This window comes from Rousettus aegyptiacus, unplaced genomic scaffold (assembly GCF_014176215.1).
Source record: "Rousettus aegyptiacus isolate mRouAeg1 unplaced genomic scaffold, mRouAeg1.p scaffold_m13_p_7, whole genome shotgun sequence".
NCBI classification, from domain to species: domain Eukaryota; kingdom Metazoa; phylum Chordata; class Mammalia; order Chiroptera; family Pteropodidae; genus Rousettus; species Rousettus aegyptiacus.
This window is the reverse complement of record NW_023416310.1, coordinates 4,341,851-4,355,800: the sequence shown is the minus strand read 5'-3', so window position 1 is coordinate 4,355,800 and position 13,950 is coordinate 4,341,851. Positions and strand designations below refer to the sequence as shown.

The 13,950-nt window shown below is 35.5% G+C and overlaps 1 protein-coding gene across 4 annotated transcripts in view; it reads left to right on the top strand.

The window, feature by feature from the left end:
* ROCK2 (Rho associated coiled-coil containing protein kinase 2) overlaps nt 1-13,950 on the top strand; it is a 108,239-nt gene that overhangs the window by 47,595 nt on the left and 46,694 nt on the right. For all 4 annotated transcript variants that reach the window (XM_036224907.1, XM_036224906.1, XM_016127096.2 and 1 more), the window contains exons 4-5: nt 3,147-3,284; nt 10,297-10,557. In XM_036224907.1, coding sequence (XP_036080800.1) covers nt 3,147-3,284; nt 10,297-10,557 — 399 coding nt within the window. The remainder of the gene's footprint in view (nt 1-3,146; nt 3,285-10,296; nt 10,558-13,950) is intronic.

Below are 13,950 nucleotides of genomic sequence, written 5' to 3'. Positions count from 1 at the left end.
GTTTTGATGTTTATTCTAACAGTCTGTCGAGTTACTTGCTGATCACTCTTAGCTTATGCTCAGTTTTATTCTTTTAAGTGTACATGTGTGAAAAGACCAAGTTGTTTCCCACGTCCTTTTGACTGGCAGGACTGAGCCTCCCCGCTTCTCCCCTTTTGCGCTTTTAGGGCATGGCATTATTAGCGTTGTTAGGGAGGGCTAAAATAGGCCCTACTTCAGAGCATGGTTCTTTCTCCTAAGCTCTCTCACCTGGATGCCCAGAAAATGAGCAAGGTTTCTCCTCTGTCGTTTGCTGGAGATGGAATGTCGCTTCAATGCTGTTTACACTCCGGCGTCTCTGTCTCGTTAGCAACCCCATAGCAGTTGATCTCTGGTAAACCTTGAGTGCTTTCCCTTTGCATAGTTCAGCCCTCAGCCAAGGACTCACGTGGTGCTTCTAGGGACCTCCCTCTGCGTCGCTCTTTACTTTCCTGTTTTCTGCCCAGCATAATCCAGCTCCCTCTTCTGTCTTGGTCTCTGTCTCCTCAACTCAGCAGGACCACTGTGGTTGGTTAGTTGAGGTGATCACTCGCATGTTGGCTGTGATGCTGCCTTTGAGCAGCGCCCGGGTAGTTATGGTGTTGACTAGGTGAGTTTCTCTACTCTCAGAGAGTATAGTTTGTGCTGCCTATTTTACAAAGCCTCGAAACAGCCGGTGTACGTATTTTGCCATTTTGATGGTTTTTCACGATGGGAGGGCTAGCTGGTACCAGTTACTCTATCATAGAAGTGTATGATTCTGAATGATAACGTATTTGTATTTGCTGTTTCGTGCTAAGACTTGTCTGTCTTTTCTGTGAGTGATTCGTTCAAGTCCATTCAACAAATAAAATTTCGTATCTGGGTTTCGTTAGGTGGGGTGTCGTGGGGGACTCTCTACTAAAGAGGTTCAATGTGGTATAGTTTTCTGAAATTTTACTGTGCGTTATGAAATATCTAATCTGTGAAGCATGATGGTTCTTTTCTGGGGGAGGACATGAGCATTCCTTTGGTTACCTTATTTTCAGAATCATAGGTGTTGATTCTAAATGTTAACAGTACTTGACAAAAGATAACTACAAATATCACCTTTTAATTTTTTTTTCTTACAACTGGAAATTTATAGTTTGGCCTGTTATCAAAAAAAAAAATTTGCAGACAATTTATTCATCAAACATTTAAAACTTATGGTATCTGCTGGGAAGAAAACAAATGGAATTCTAAGGGAGAGAACAATGAATTTCTACTTTGCATAGGATGGTCACTCCTTTGAGGAGATTGTATTTCAGCCGAATGGAGAAGAAGCCAGTCTCTAGGGCAGAGGTGAAGTCAGGAGACTGATGGATTTTCTAGTACCTTCTCAGTACCTGTGAAGATCATTAGAAAAAGTATATTAGGAGAACTGAAAGAATGTTAGTTTGCTCGAAGTATAAACAAGGGGAAGACAATGACAAGATTTAAATTGGGAAGGTGGGTTTCGGCTAGATCATTAGGTGTCTGTAGGATGTCGTCAGGAGCTCAATTACTTCTTTCCTCCAGCCCTCACTGGAGTGAGCATGTAATTTGTTTTACAAAAACTGGCATACTTTTGAGTTAAAAGGAGCACTATCTGAATGGAAGACTGGTTGTACAGATGTAATTGGGCCCTGTTCTGGGGAAAATGTACTACTTGTAGGTATACCTATGTGGAAATGGCATGGGTACGGATGCTCCATGTGGACTACCTTTAAATCTTGATTCTACTCACTATATAGTCCTTAAGCAACTTACCTAATTTCTCTGTACCTCAGATTTCTTACTTATAACAAGGGGAAATAATGTCTCATTAGGATTGTTATGAAGATTAAATAAGATACTACATGTATCAAAACACACACTGCCTGACACATAGTAAGTATTCGCTCAGTAAATCCCTTCTTTCAGCAAGTATTTACTGAAAGGTTATTATGTGCCAAACACACTAGACACTGAGTATTAAGCAGGGAACGAAGCACAGAAATCCTCGCCTTTGTTGGGTTTAAATGCTGAGAGATAATAAATTAAGCGAAAATAGGATATAAGGTGGTGATAAGTACAATGGAGCAAAAGCAAGGAAGAGGGAATGGAACAGGGAGTGTGGGGGGGCAGAGGGGGAGGACGGGTTGAAATTTTAAACAGCTCGATCAGAGTAGACCTCGCTGAGAAGGTAACACTTCGGCCGGTGGATCTGAAGGAAGCGAGAGCTTGGGTCCTGCTTTTAGAGGTAATTCCAGGCAGAGGGAACAATGCGTGCAGAGATGACGTGGGAAGCTATTAAGGGTTTTTAAGAGAAAGAGCGACAGGAAATGGTTTCTATTTTGCAGGGACCGCCGGGCTGTGAGTGGGCGGGGTGACAGCAGGAAAGCTAGTTGGAACTTGCCAGGCGGGTGCAATGAGATGTCAGGCCGGGATGGCGCCAGTGAGGTAGTGAGAACTGGTTCGGCTCTGAGACTTTTCGAAGGGAGGACTGCGTGATTTGCTGAAGTATCGATGAGCTGTATGCGAGAAAAAGAGGAGCCAGAAGTTTGGAGCCAGAGCTCCTGGAGGGATTAAGATGCTCTGCTGAAATAGGGAGACTGTCGGAGGAATAAACTCAGCAGTGAAGATTTGGGACAGTTCTGGACATCCTGTTAGATATCTGAGCATACGTGTCAGCAGACATTATTAATATTAATTATCCAGTAAATGTTTATTGTAATCATTCATTACGTCTCTATTGGCTCTGTGGTGACTTCAGTTAACGGATCCAGTAAGTTTGAGCTGCGCGCTGGCAGCACGGGGCACACATGTTTGCACTGCGTGTCCGCCTCCCCTAGTTAGAGTTCTTTCCGTCGCCACGTGTTTCACCCCTTTACCCACGTTACCTCCCCCCCCGCCCCCACCCTCTGGAGATAGTTATAGTTTGAACCTTGCATTTAAAGGTATATTATATTTCATGAAGTAGTTAGGCTATTGAGCATTTTCTCTTCTGCTTCTCTCATTAAAAATGTTACACTTTTTCATACCTAGCTAAGGATCATTTTTGTTTTGTAACTAAAGTCTTCTAATAATAACATAGTATGATATTCTCATCTTTCATGAAATTATTTTTGTGTTTTAAAAATCAATAGGTTCGTCATAAGGCATCACAGAAGGTTTATGCTATGAAGCTTCTTAGTAAGTTTGAAATGATAAAAAGATCAGATTCTGCTTTTTTCTGGGAAGAAAGAGATATTATGGCCTTTGCCAACAGTCCCTGGGTGGTTCAGGTAAGCATACTAACTTTTTTAAGTTTATTTCCCTTTTTATAAGTGCTTATTATTCATAAAAATTGATTTTATGTGCTAAAAATCTTCTATCACTTAGTGACAATGTCGTTATTTTTAATAAGATCAGATTCAGTGTGCTTTTTTAGTGTTCCGAGGTAGTGTGTCATGTAAACGTGACATTGGCGTGCGGAAGTGAGTGTCACCTGCAACTCCTTTTTAATTCCCTTATGAAGAGATGGGTTCATTACGAGTACGCCATTGTTTCCTGCCTGCTCTCTCTTGTGATTCACATATTAAGAACAAGAACCAGCCTCTCTCAAAAGAAAAATCTTCCTACAATCAAGATTTTGAAAATTCTCCTATAGAACTTTATGTATTACCTTTAACGTAAGACAGTACAGGTATTGGGGTTCCTGATTCAGCCTTTCATTTGACTGTTTTGTCTCCTTTCCAATTATATCCCCTGCTAGGCTTGTTTCTCTAAAGAACTTTTCTACTTAATCTAATTTTGCAAACATTTTGAAGAAGCACCATGAGTAAGATTAGGTGTATACCATTGCATGTTCAGAATGCTTAAATGATCTAGGAGTTTGATACCTTGCTGTGGAAGGCAATTTGGAGGTAAAAAAAAAATTTGTCAGTTGATGATTATGTAATTTAAAAGCTCATTACTATTGCTTTTTTAAATGATGTTGAGCTTCAAACCTTCTCCTCTTGTGTACTTTTTCTTTTTCATTGTAGCTAGTGAATCGAAATTCTGATAATATACAGCTAAAACTCAAATTTTTGTAGCAAATTATATATCATGCTATTTACTTAAGGATGATTATAATAAATTATTTCACTTTTAGCTTTAAATTGCTTTCATAGTAACAGATTCGTTGTCATTCCTGTCTATCATTTCATAAATTGGTGTCTTTGATCTTTAATTCTGCTAAATGGACCTTTATAAAATGTTCATTGAGATAGATATTTAATGGACCTGCAGAAGCTAACAAACAGTGAAACACTGAGCAGTTGAAAAAGTAACAGATTATAACTCTGGTTTTCATTCGTTTATTTCTATGGTAAAGAATATTCCACATACCATTAGATTTATATGTATAAAATATGTAACTTTTGGGGAAAACTTATTAAAATGACTGATTTATTTTTATTATTTTTTAATTATTCAGTAATTTTCAGTTTAATTATAGAGTTGTGCAATCATTACTTTTACCTAATTTTAGAACATTTTTATCGTCTCAGAAAGAAACCCTGAACCAATTAGCAGTTATTCCCTAATCCTCCTTGACCCCAACCCTGGCAGTTACTAAAGCAATTACTGCTTTCCGTGTCTGTAGATTTGCATATTCTGGATATTTCACAAAAGGGGGTTATATATCATGTGGGCTTTTGTGACACCTTTCAGTTAGCTTAACATTTTCAGTATACATGTGTATTATAGCATGTGTCAGCACTGCATTCCTTATTGTGGCTGATTAGTATTCCGCTACGTGGATATATACCACTTTTTATTCATTCATTAGTTAATGGACACTTGAGTTGTTTCAACTTTTTGGTTATTATGAATAATGCCGCTCTGAATTTTCTTTCATATTGATTTTGGCACATATGTTCACACATTTCTGTTAGGGATCTACCTTGCAGTGAAATTAATGGGTCATAGGATATGCCTACGATCAATGTCAGTAGGTTATTTTTTAAAAGTTTTCAAATCTGTATTTTTCAATATTTAATTGTATGAAGGACCCATATTTGTTACTATATTATTGTTGAAAATAGCTCTTTTCTTGTAGGCCCATCTTTTATACATGTGTGAATTACTTCTTTAAAATAGATTCCTAGTATTGGAATTGCTAGGTCATGTTATGCACATTTGACATTTTGATAGATAGTGCCAAATTACCTTGTTAAAACAGGTGATTATGAGTTCATATTACTTGAATTCTTTAATGGATGTTTTATTTCACTACATTTTTAGCAAATAGTGGATACTGTGATTATTTTAAATTTCTATTAAGTCTCATCCTTGAGAAATAAGGTGTTACTGTGTTAAGTTGCATTTCCTTGATTACTTCTGAGGTTCTGCATATTTCGTATGCTTATTAGTAATTTGTATTCCTTCTCTATTGCTTATCCCACTTTTCTGTGTGTTCTGCTTTTTTTTTTTCATATGGATTTGTTGCAGTGCTAATAGACCCTGAGCATTAATCCTTGGTTTTCTATAGGGAATCGGTATTCTCTCAGACTATTATTTGTCTGTCATTTGTTGAATTTTTAAGTTTAGATGTAGTCAAATCTATAGATTCTATATTTTGATACTTTCCAAAGGCCAATATTGTAAAAATATTATCTTAAATTTCCTTTAACTTTTTTTTATGCTTTCATTTGGGCAATGGGAGTGTATTTCTAAGTCACCAGGAATAGTAATATATATATATATGTGTGTGTGTGTGTATATATATATATATATATATATATATGAAGTAGGACTTGTTTTTCCCACATGGGTAGCCAGTTTTCCCAGTGCCATTTATAGAGAAAACTACCTTTCCCCCAAGAAGTAAATGAAATGTCCTGTATTTCATGGACTAAATTACATATACACATGAAATTCTCTTTGACTCTATTACATTACTTTAATCTATTATTTGTTTCTATGCTAAAATTATGTAGTTTTAATTTCTGTAGTTTTTCATATATTTTGGTATCTGGTAGAGCAAGTATCATTTCATTGTTCTCTTATGTATTTGTGGCAGTTCTTAACAATTTTTTTCTATTTTTTCTATGAAGTTAGACTTAGCCTTTCATTCTGTTAGAAAAAAAGTTATAATTTTGATGTGTATTGCTTTATTTGGTTGAGAAGAAACTTATACCTAAGAAAACTATTTTTTTTAAATGTGTAGACATTGCAAAATGCAAAAAAAAAAAAATGGCATTGGTTCAATCTTTATTGTGTTGAACAGAACTTTTTTATCCTTATCTTTTTTATTATGCTGAACTTCAGTGAGTAGACCTCTAATGTTTATTCAGTCCGATGTTTGCTGAAGCTTTCTGGTTGAAGCAGTAAAGAATTTGGCCTTTCCATCTATTCTGAGCTTACCAGATACTTTTTAACAGGAATAATGTTAAAGTATTTGAAATGCTTCCTTCAGCATTTCCTAGAGTGGTTTTCTTATTTAATCAGTTATTATAGTACATTAAAAAAATAAATATCAGGGCAGTATAAAATCTAAAGTAAATGCCATTTGCTCTAATATGGCATTTTCATAGAATTCTGAATTTGACTTACAAATATTTTAAGTAATTTTCCATCTATTTGCATGTGACATTTAACCTTTCAATTAATTTAATTCAATTTTTTAAACATGGGCTCATTTATTCCATGGCTTGACCAAACTTCCTTGCAAATCTTTCAAGACAAAAATGTCAGTATATATAGTGATATGTTTTGTAATTTTTTAAAATTATGACAGATAACCCAAAATAGAAAAAAAGTATATTGAACCTCCCCAGGAACTGTTCACTTATCTTCAACAGTTATGAGCCATGGCCAGTCTTATTTCCCTCACACCAGAAATTGGCAAACTTTTCTGGCAAAGGGTCAGGTAGTAAATAGTTTAGGTTTTGAGGGCCAAGAGGCAAATTGAAGATGATGTTTAGGTATCGATATAAAGAGAAGACAAATTTTGACAAATTTCTTATTGATAAAATTCAAAATATAATAAGTACACTTTTAAAAATACAGGTAGGTCTGTTTAGGAAAAGAATGAAATTGTTTCATTTGCTTAATTGGGGTTCACAGTTGGTGTTTTTTATCAAAATTGATTGCAGGTGTTCTGTTAATGCTCATATGTAATAAGATTTTACATATTAAATCTTATTAGAAAATGGCTTTTTATGTAGTTAGGCACTGCCAAATACTGTTATCTGCCAGCATATGATTTATTTTTATTAATAGACTTTGTTTTTAGAAACAGTTGTAAATTTACAGAAAAATTGAGTGGATATTAGAGAGCTCCCAGTTTCCCTTATTAACACCTAACTTTAGTAAGATGCATTTGTTATAATGAATAAACTGGTATTGATACATTATTATTAACTAAAGCCCATAATTTATTCAGATTTTCTTAATTTCTTAATTGCTTTTCAGTTTCATGGTCCCATCAAAATAGTATGTTACATTTAGTTATCCTATCTTCTCAGGCTCCTCTTGGCTATGATGGTTTTCATACTTCCCTTGTTTTTGATGACCTTTACAGCTTTGAAGAATACTGGTCAGTTATATTGTTGGATGGATATGCTCTTCTATTGGAATTTGCCTGACGTTTTTTCATTATTTAGACTAGGGTTGTGGGTTTTGCAGAGACTACAGAGGTAAAGAGCCATTTTAATCGCATCACATCAAGTTTTTTTGTTGTTTTTCAGTGTATCTAATTTTATATAGTTTTGAGGTTATGTGTTTAAGTTTACCGAACTTTTCTTCTACAGTGTCTAGTCTAATTTTAATCTCGTTTTATTGGCTTCTTTCATTCAGCAAAATTGAGTTTTAGCCATGATGCAATATATCAATAGTTCATTCTTTTTTATTGTCAAATAGTATTTCATTGTGTAATTTGTTTATTCGTCTATTCATGGACGTTTGTTTTTTTTCCTTATTTTTGTCTCTTGTGAATAAAGCATCATTATTAACTTACTTGTAGATCACCTTGTACAATTCAGTGATCTTTAGGCAGTTTACAGTTGTGCATCCATCAGTACATTCTGATTTTAGAACTTTCCACAATCGTCAAATGATCATTTCTACCATTTATAGTCATTTCCCATTTTCCTCCAGCCCCAGGCAACTACTAATGTGGTTACTGTCTCTATAGATTTGCCTTTCTGGACATTTCAGATAAATGAAATCATACAATATATTGTCTTTTGGATCTAGTCTTTTTCTCTTAGTATACTGTTTCGAAGTATATGCATATCGTGGCATGTATTATACTTCTTTTCTTTTTAGTGCTGAATAGTATTCCATTGTACCGTAGGGTATAACAAAGAATACATTCATTCTTTGTCTCCAGTTCCTAGCAGAGAGCTTTTAAAAGCTCTTGTATTTCCTGAGCAGTAGCAGTCTTTGTTATGCTAATGAGGCAACTCCTGGTGGCCTTTCAATATATTTGAGATGAGGACTGTTTACTAGAAAGAACAAGCATTCGATTAGAGGATTGAGACTTTCAGCTGCCCAAACTCTAGGGAGAAGGGAGCTAGAGATTGAGTTTAATCATATGGCCAGTGATTTTACTAATGATGCCTATGTAATGAGACCCTCATTAAAACTCTGGACATTGACACTCAGTGGAGTTTCCTAATTGGTGAGCACACTGCTGTGTGGAATGTAGTACACCCTGATTCCACAAGGAGGCACAGAAGCTCTCTGCTCCCTCCCAGACCTTGACCTATGTGTATCCTTTATAATAAAACTGTGATCGTAAGTATAGTCTTCCTTGAGTTCTGTGAGTCATCCTAATGAGTTATCAAACATGAGGAAGTCATGGGAACTCCTGAATTTGTAGTCAGTTATTTAGAAATGTAGTTGGCCTGATGCTTGAAGTGAGGGCAGTCTTGTGTAAGACTGCGCTCTTAACTTGTGGGATCTGATGCTAACTCTAGTTGTTTAGCATCAATCAGAATGGTATTACTATATTCCTGGTTAGAGCAGAGAGTGTATGGATATACCGAGTTTTGTTTGTGTACTTGCCAGATGATAGGCATTTGGATTGTTTCTACTTTGGGACTATTATAAATAGTGAGCGTTTGCATATAAGTCTTTTGAGGGCAGTTTTCATTTTTCTAGCCATAGCATAAAAACTTTACATAGCATAAAATGAGGCACACCATAAAAAAAAAAAAATCCCAGAATATTAGTTACCCATGGGAACAGCAGCAAGCAGATTATATATGTGGAACTGAAGTCTGAGAAAGGGGCTGGGGAATTCGGAGGCAGGAGCTGAGACAGAAAAGCTATTTGAAGAAATAATGGCCAAAATTTCCCCAAATTTGATGAAATCCTGTAACCAATAGATCTAAGAAGCTCAATCAATATCAAGCAAATTAAAATTAAAACACTGGTCTGGTGGCAAGAATAGACAAATAAAACAACTCAATGGAATAGAAAACCCCAATGTAGACCCATAGCATATATGGACAATTTTGTTGTTTCTCTAATTGCTTTGTATCTCAAATGTAGATTCTTGGTTTTGTTCTATCTTTCCCTCTTTGTGGAAACCTTTTCTGTTTTCATCAATTGCTTCGGGGAGGGGTGGGACTTGTTGGGTAGAATATACAGATTTCCTTCTGAATTTGTAATTTCTCTGTCTCTTCTGGGAGTCAGCTCGGTCTCTTATTTCTCTGGTCCAGTGCCCCTGCTTTGATTTGGATGCAGGTAACACTGCCACTTGCTGCTCTGCTTGTTATGAGCAAGATAATGGGGAAAGGGAGGAAGGAGAAGGACTTGTTCCAAGTGTGGCTACCGACTGCTCCCTCTTCCGGTGGCTGGGGCTTAGTCCCTCTTCTTGTAGCCATTGAATCTGCTTACCTTTTAGGTTTTTCTAAACTGCTCCTGCATCCTCAGCTCTCTTTGTGAGTTTGGTGCAATAATTTATGTTTTTTTGTTGTTATGAAATCTGTCATTCTTTCACCTTTCTTCATTTTTATTCTTTTTCTTTTTAGAAATATTTCTTTATAAATATATTCTTGTATTCTCCAAGAGGGAAAATGATTTATGTATATTTTGTTAGTAAGTATGAGGAAGATACCCATATCAAAGTTTTGTCTGATAACTGTTTTTCCATTAAAGATGTCCAGATCTAAAATCAAAGATTTCATAAAGTTCAACTTGGTTTTGGATATAAAATAATTTGCCACTTTCAATTATAATAAATTTTGGAGGGATTTTGTTGTTTATGTTTTGGTTTTCTTTCTTCTTAAAAATTTTTTTCCTTCCCATTTCATTTTCCAGCTCTTCTGTGCCTTTCAAGATGATAAGTATCTGTATATGGTAATGGAGTACATGCCTGGTGGAGACCTTGTAAACCTTATGAGTAACTATGATGTACCTGAAAAATGGGCCAAATTTTATACTGCTGAAGTCGTTCTTGCTCTGGATGCCATACACTCCATGGGTTTAATTCACAGAGATGTGAAGCCTGACAACATGCTCTTGGATAAACATGGACATCTAAAATTAGCAGATTTTGGCACATGTATGAAGATGGACGAAGTAAGTAATAAGCAAGTTCAAAAAATGCTAGTTTTTTGAGAAACGAAAATAAAAGAAACACTTTAAATCTGGACTTCATAGTTTTAAACAAAGATAAATTGAGTTTTGCTAGCTGTGTAATGACTCGAGGTAATAAAATATCCAGATCATAGCATTTCCATTACTAACTGTTCATCTGGCTATAGAATACTTTATTAGTAGATTTGGTGGATCCAAGAGAAGTAAGAACTCGGATAAATAGTTATCTTCCTCATAGAATATTGATGAGCATTTGCTACTGATCAAAGCCAGTTCACGTGTATGATCATCTAGGTGCAGAAGTAGTACACAGAATATAAATTCAGGTACATGGGTATTTCCGTGACCATATTCCTGTACTTTTCCTTCAACAAAAGAGGTGAGCTGAGGGACTTATGTCACCACTTCCTTCCAACCTTGTCTGCATCAGCCACATAGAATCAGTTCGAGGACGTCACCTGTTGTGGTGCCTTCCCTGTTGAACAGTTCCTATTGCGATTAATAGATTCGGTAGCATTAACCTCAAAGGTGATTATGATGTTGACTTATTTTCATTGCAAAATGTATCTCTCTTGTCTTTTATTCTGTTAAGTGAGCCTAATTCCTGGTAGTAATTCCTGATGGGGAGGGATCATGTTTTATTTTCTTTGTATTCCTCTATTGGATCTAGAGGGTGAAGCTGCATTATCAGACTTTATAAATGTTGATGCATGTAGAGACCAAACTGGATATTATCTTTTGCGTGGTTTTCATACCTTCCAGGATGCTTACACAGCTAATCTTACTCTGCGTTAGTTAGCTTGTCAGCACGTTAATTTGGAATAAAGCCGATTTCTTCTGACTTCTTATTTCGTGCCACCTGTGTGACATGCACTTCTGTTGGTTGTCCTACCTTCAGCAGCGAGCCATATTTTTCCAAGCTTAGCTCCTATTTTACCTTATCTAGAAAGTTCTCCCCAGTAACCCTAACCTGACCGATCACTCTTCCAATGTCATAATGTCCTTACTTATTTAGAATTGTGCTGTACTTCCGGGCTGCCGTGTCTCTCCAGGTTTGTGTGCCCTGTCTACCCAGCTAAAGCTTAGCTTCCCTTTACTTCTGCGGTCTTCATAGAGTCTGTTACTATGTTTATGTTCTGCATACAGTAGTCAGGGTTTAGTAGATGGAATATGATTGTCATACTGTATTATATGAACATCAAAGCTCCTTCTCTTGGTGTTTATTATGATATAATGTGACATTAACTGAAAATTATCTTTAATGCAGATAAAGTATAAAATAATTTTCTAGCAGAATGCTTAACTTTTTTTATGTCTGTCGTATATAATGAATGGTGTTTCTTCTCTGCATTTCCATGAGTGTATTCTTAGTATACTTGTCAGTCCTTTCTCTTTTGTGAATTACCTGTTGCGTATTTTTTGACCCTTTTAAAAATGACTTCTTATTGATTGCTTATTTAATCTAGATAGTCCACAGATATTGCTGATATCATCTTCTAGTCTACTATTCATCTGTCTCTTTTTGTTTGAACAGAAATTCCTAATTTTGATGTATCAAATATTTTAAATACTAAAATTGAAAAAATTTACCCTAAACCTCCATTCCTCAAGTAATGTTAATAATTAAAGTTATTAATATAATGACGAACAGAGGAGCATTTTATTAAAGACCATAGTATATAGAATTTACAGTTCTCTGATATTGTTAATGTGAACAGTATTTTTACAAGTTTCAGGTTCATCACTTTATTTGCCTCTGATTATCATTACGGTCTCAAAGCCATTAGAAATGTTCATTGTTTTATTCTCATTGATCTGTACATCTATAGAAGGGTCTGGCATACTGGAGCACATGGCCAAATCTGGCCTGTGGCTGGTTTTGTACAGCTTCTGCACTAAAAATGGTTTTTCCATTTTTGAAAGATAATTTTTTTAAAAGATATGCAATAGAGACTCTATATAGTTCACAAAGCCTAAAATATTTACTGTCTGTCTCTTTACAGAAAAGTTTGCTGGCTCTTTATAATATAGACAGAGATGCTTGAATTATTTTTTAACTCTTCTGGCTTCATACAAAACATATGTTATGGATAAAAGCAAAACTAAAATGCAGGATAACATTATAACCTATAAGGATTAAAATAATTCGTTACTATCACAATTAAGAGTAACGGTATCATTAAGTTCTATTATTGATAAATTGCAGAATTCACAATTTTCTACATGCTGTCACTCTATCTGGATGTGAATGAAAAAGTCACAGTGTAGTATATTTAAATGTAGATGTTTCAGTGACAGGCAAGAAGTACTGTTATTTCAGATTACTTGCATTAATTAGATAAGTTGAGTTCCCTCTGCCTGTTAATGCATTTTACAGCAACCTCTGCCATCTGTTAAGGCACATTTATGTAACTTACCCAAAAATAGTATACGATTTTATCCATTAATTCTCTAGTATATACCATTTGGTTGAATTGAGGCTATCATTTTTTAGAAGCTAATTGGTAAATTGTTAATATTCATAACCCTTCTACAAGTGACATCAATTTTTAAAATATAGGCATTTCTGTTTATGTTTCTGAAAAAACCTATTTATGCAGAATTATACATTTAAAGATCAGGTTTATGGAACAATAGGGACAGACCATTTAAAATCTATGCAGCTTTGTAACCAAAGCCCTAATGGAAATAATAAACGGTACCGAAGGAGATAACAGGAGTAACAAGCAGCTCTGTGTACAGTGGGACCGCACGATGCAAACGCAGGTGGAAATGGGGTTTCAAACCAGTTGTGCTGTTTTAAGACAGAATACAAAGGAAGCTAGACCTTCCCTTAGCCAGGATTCCTACAAGGCAAGGGATGTGCTTCTCTGAGAAAGGAGCCCCAGTGCAAGTGCTCATTTTTAATTATTAAAATGGACCAGATAGGCTCTTGCCTCTGTAGCACTCAAGCTGAGGCTTGTAATACTGTGATAATTAAGAATTCCACTTACAATTTTTCTTTTCCACCTTCACAGAAAGTACTTTTTAGTGTCTTAGACCAACTCCAAGATTTGTGATTGACCAATTTTGTGTTTTCAGTAAATCTCTCAATTTGATATTTTGTCAATTATAAACACCAGATATATTTAGCAAATAAACATTTAATCTGGTCCATGTAAAATAAAGTACTTTTGTGGAAGCTTTTGAAAGTACATATCTTTTTATGTCGCTCTCTAGCTTAAAACCCTTCAGTAGATTTCTGTCACCTACTGAAGCTCCAACTCCTTAGCTCGTCATATAAAGCCTGTTACAATGCTGTGAACCCTGCCAACTTTGTCATCCTCATTCTCTATCATTCAACCTTTTATACCTTATGGGACAGAGATCTTAAAT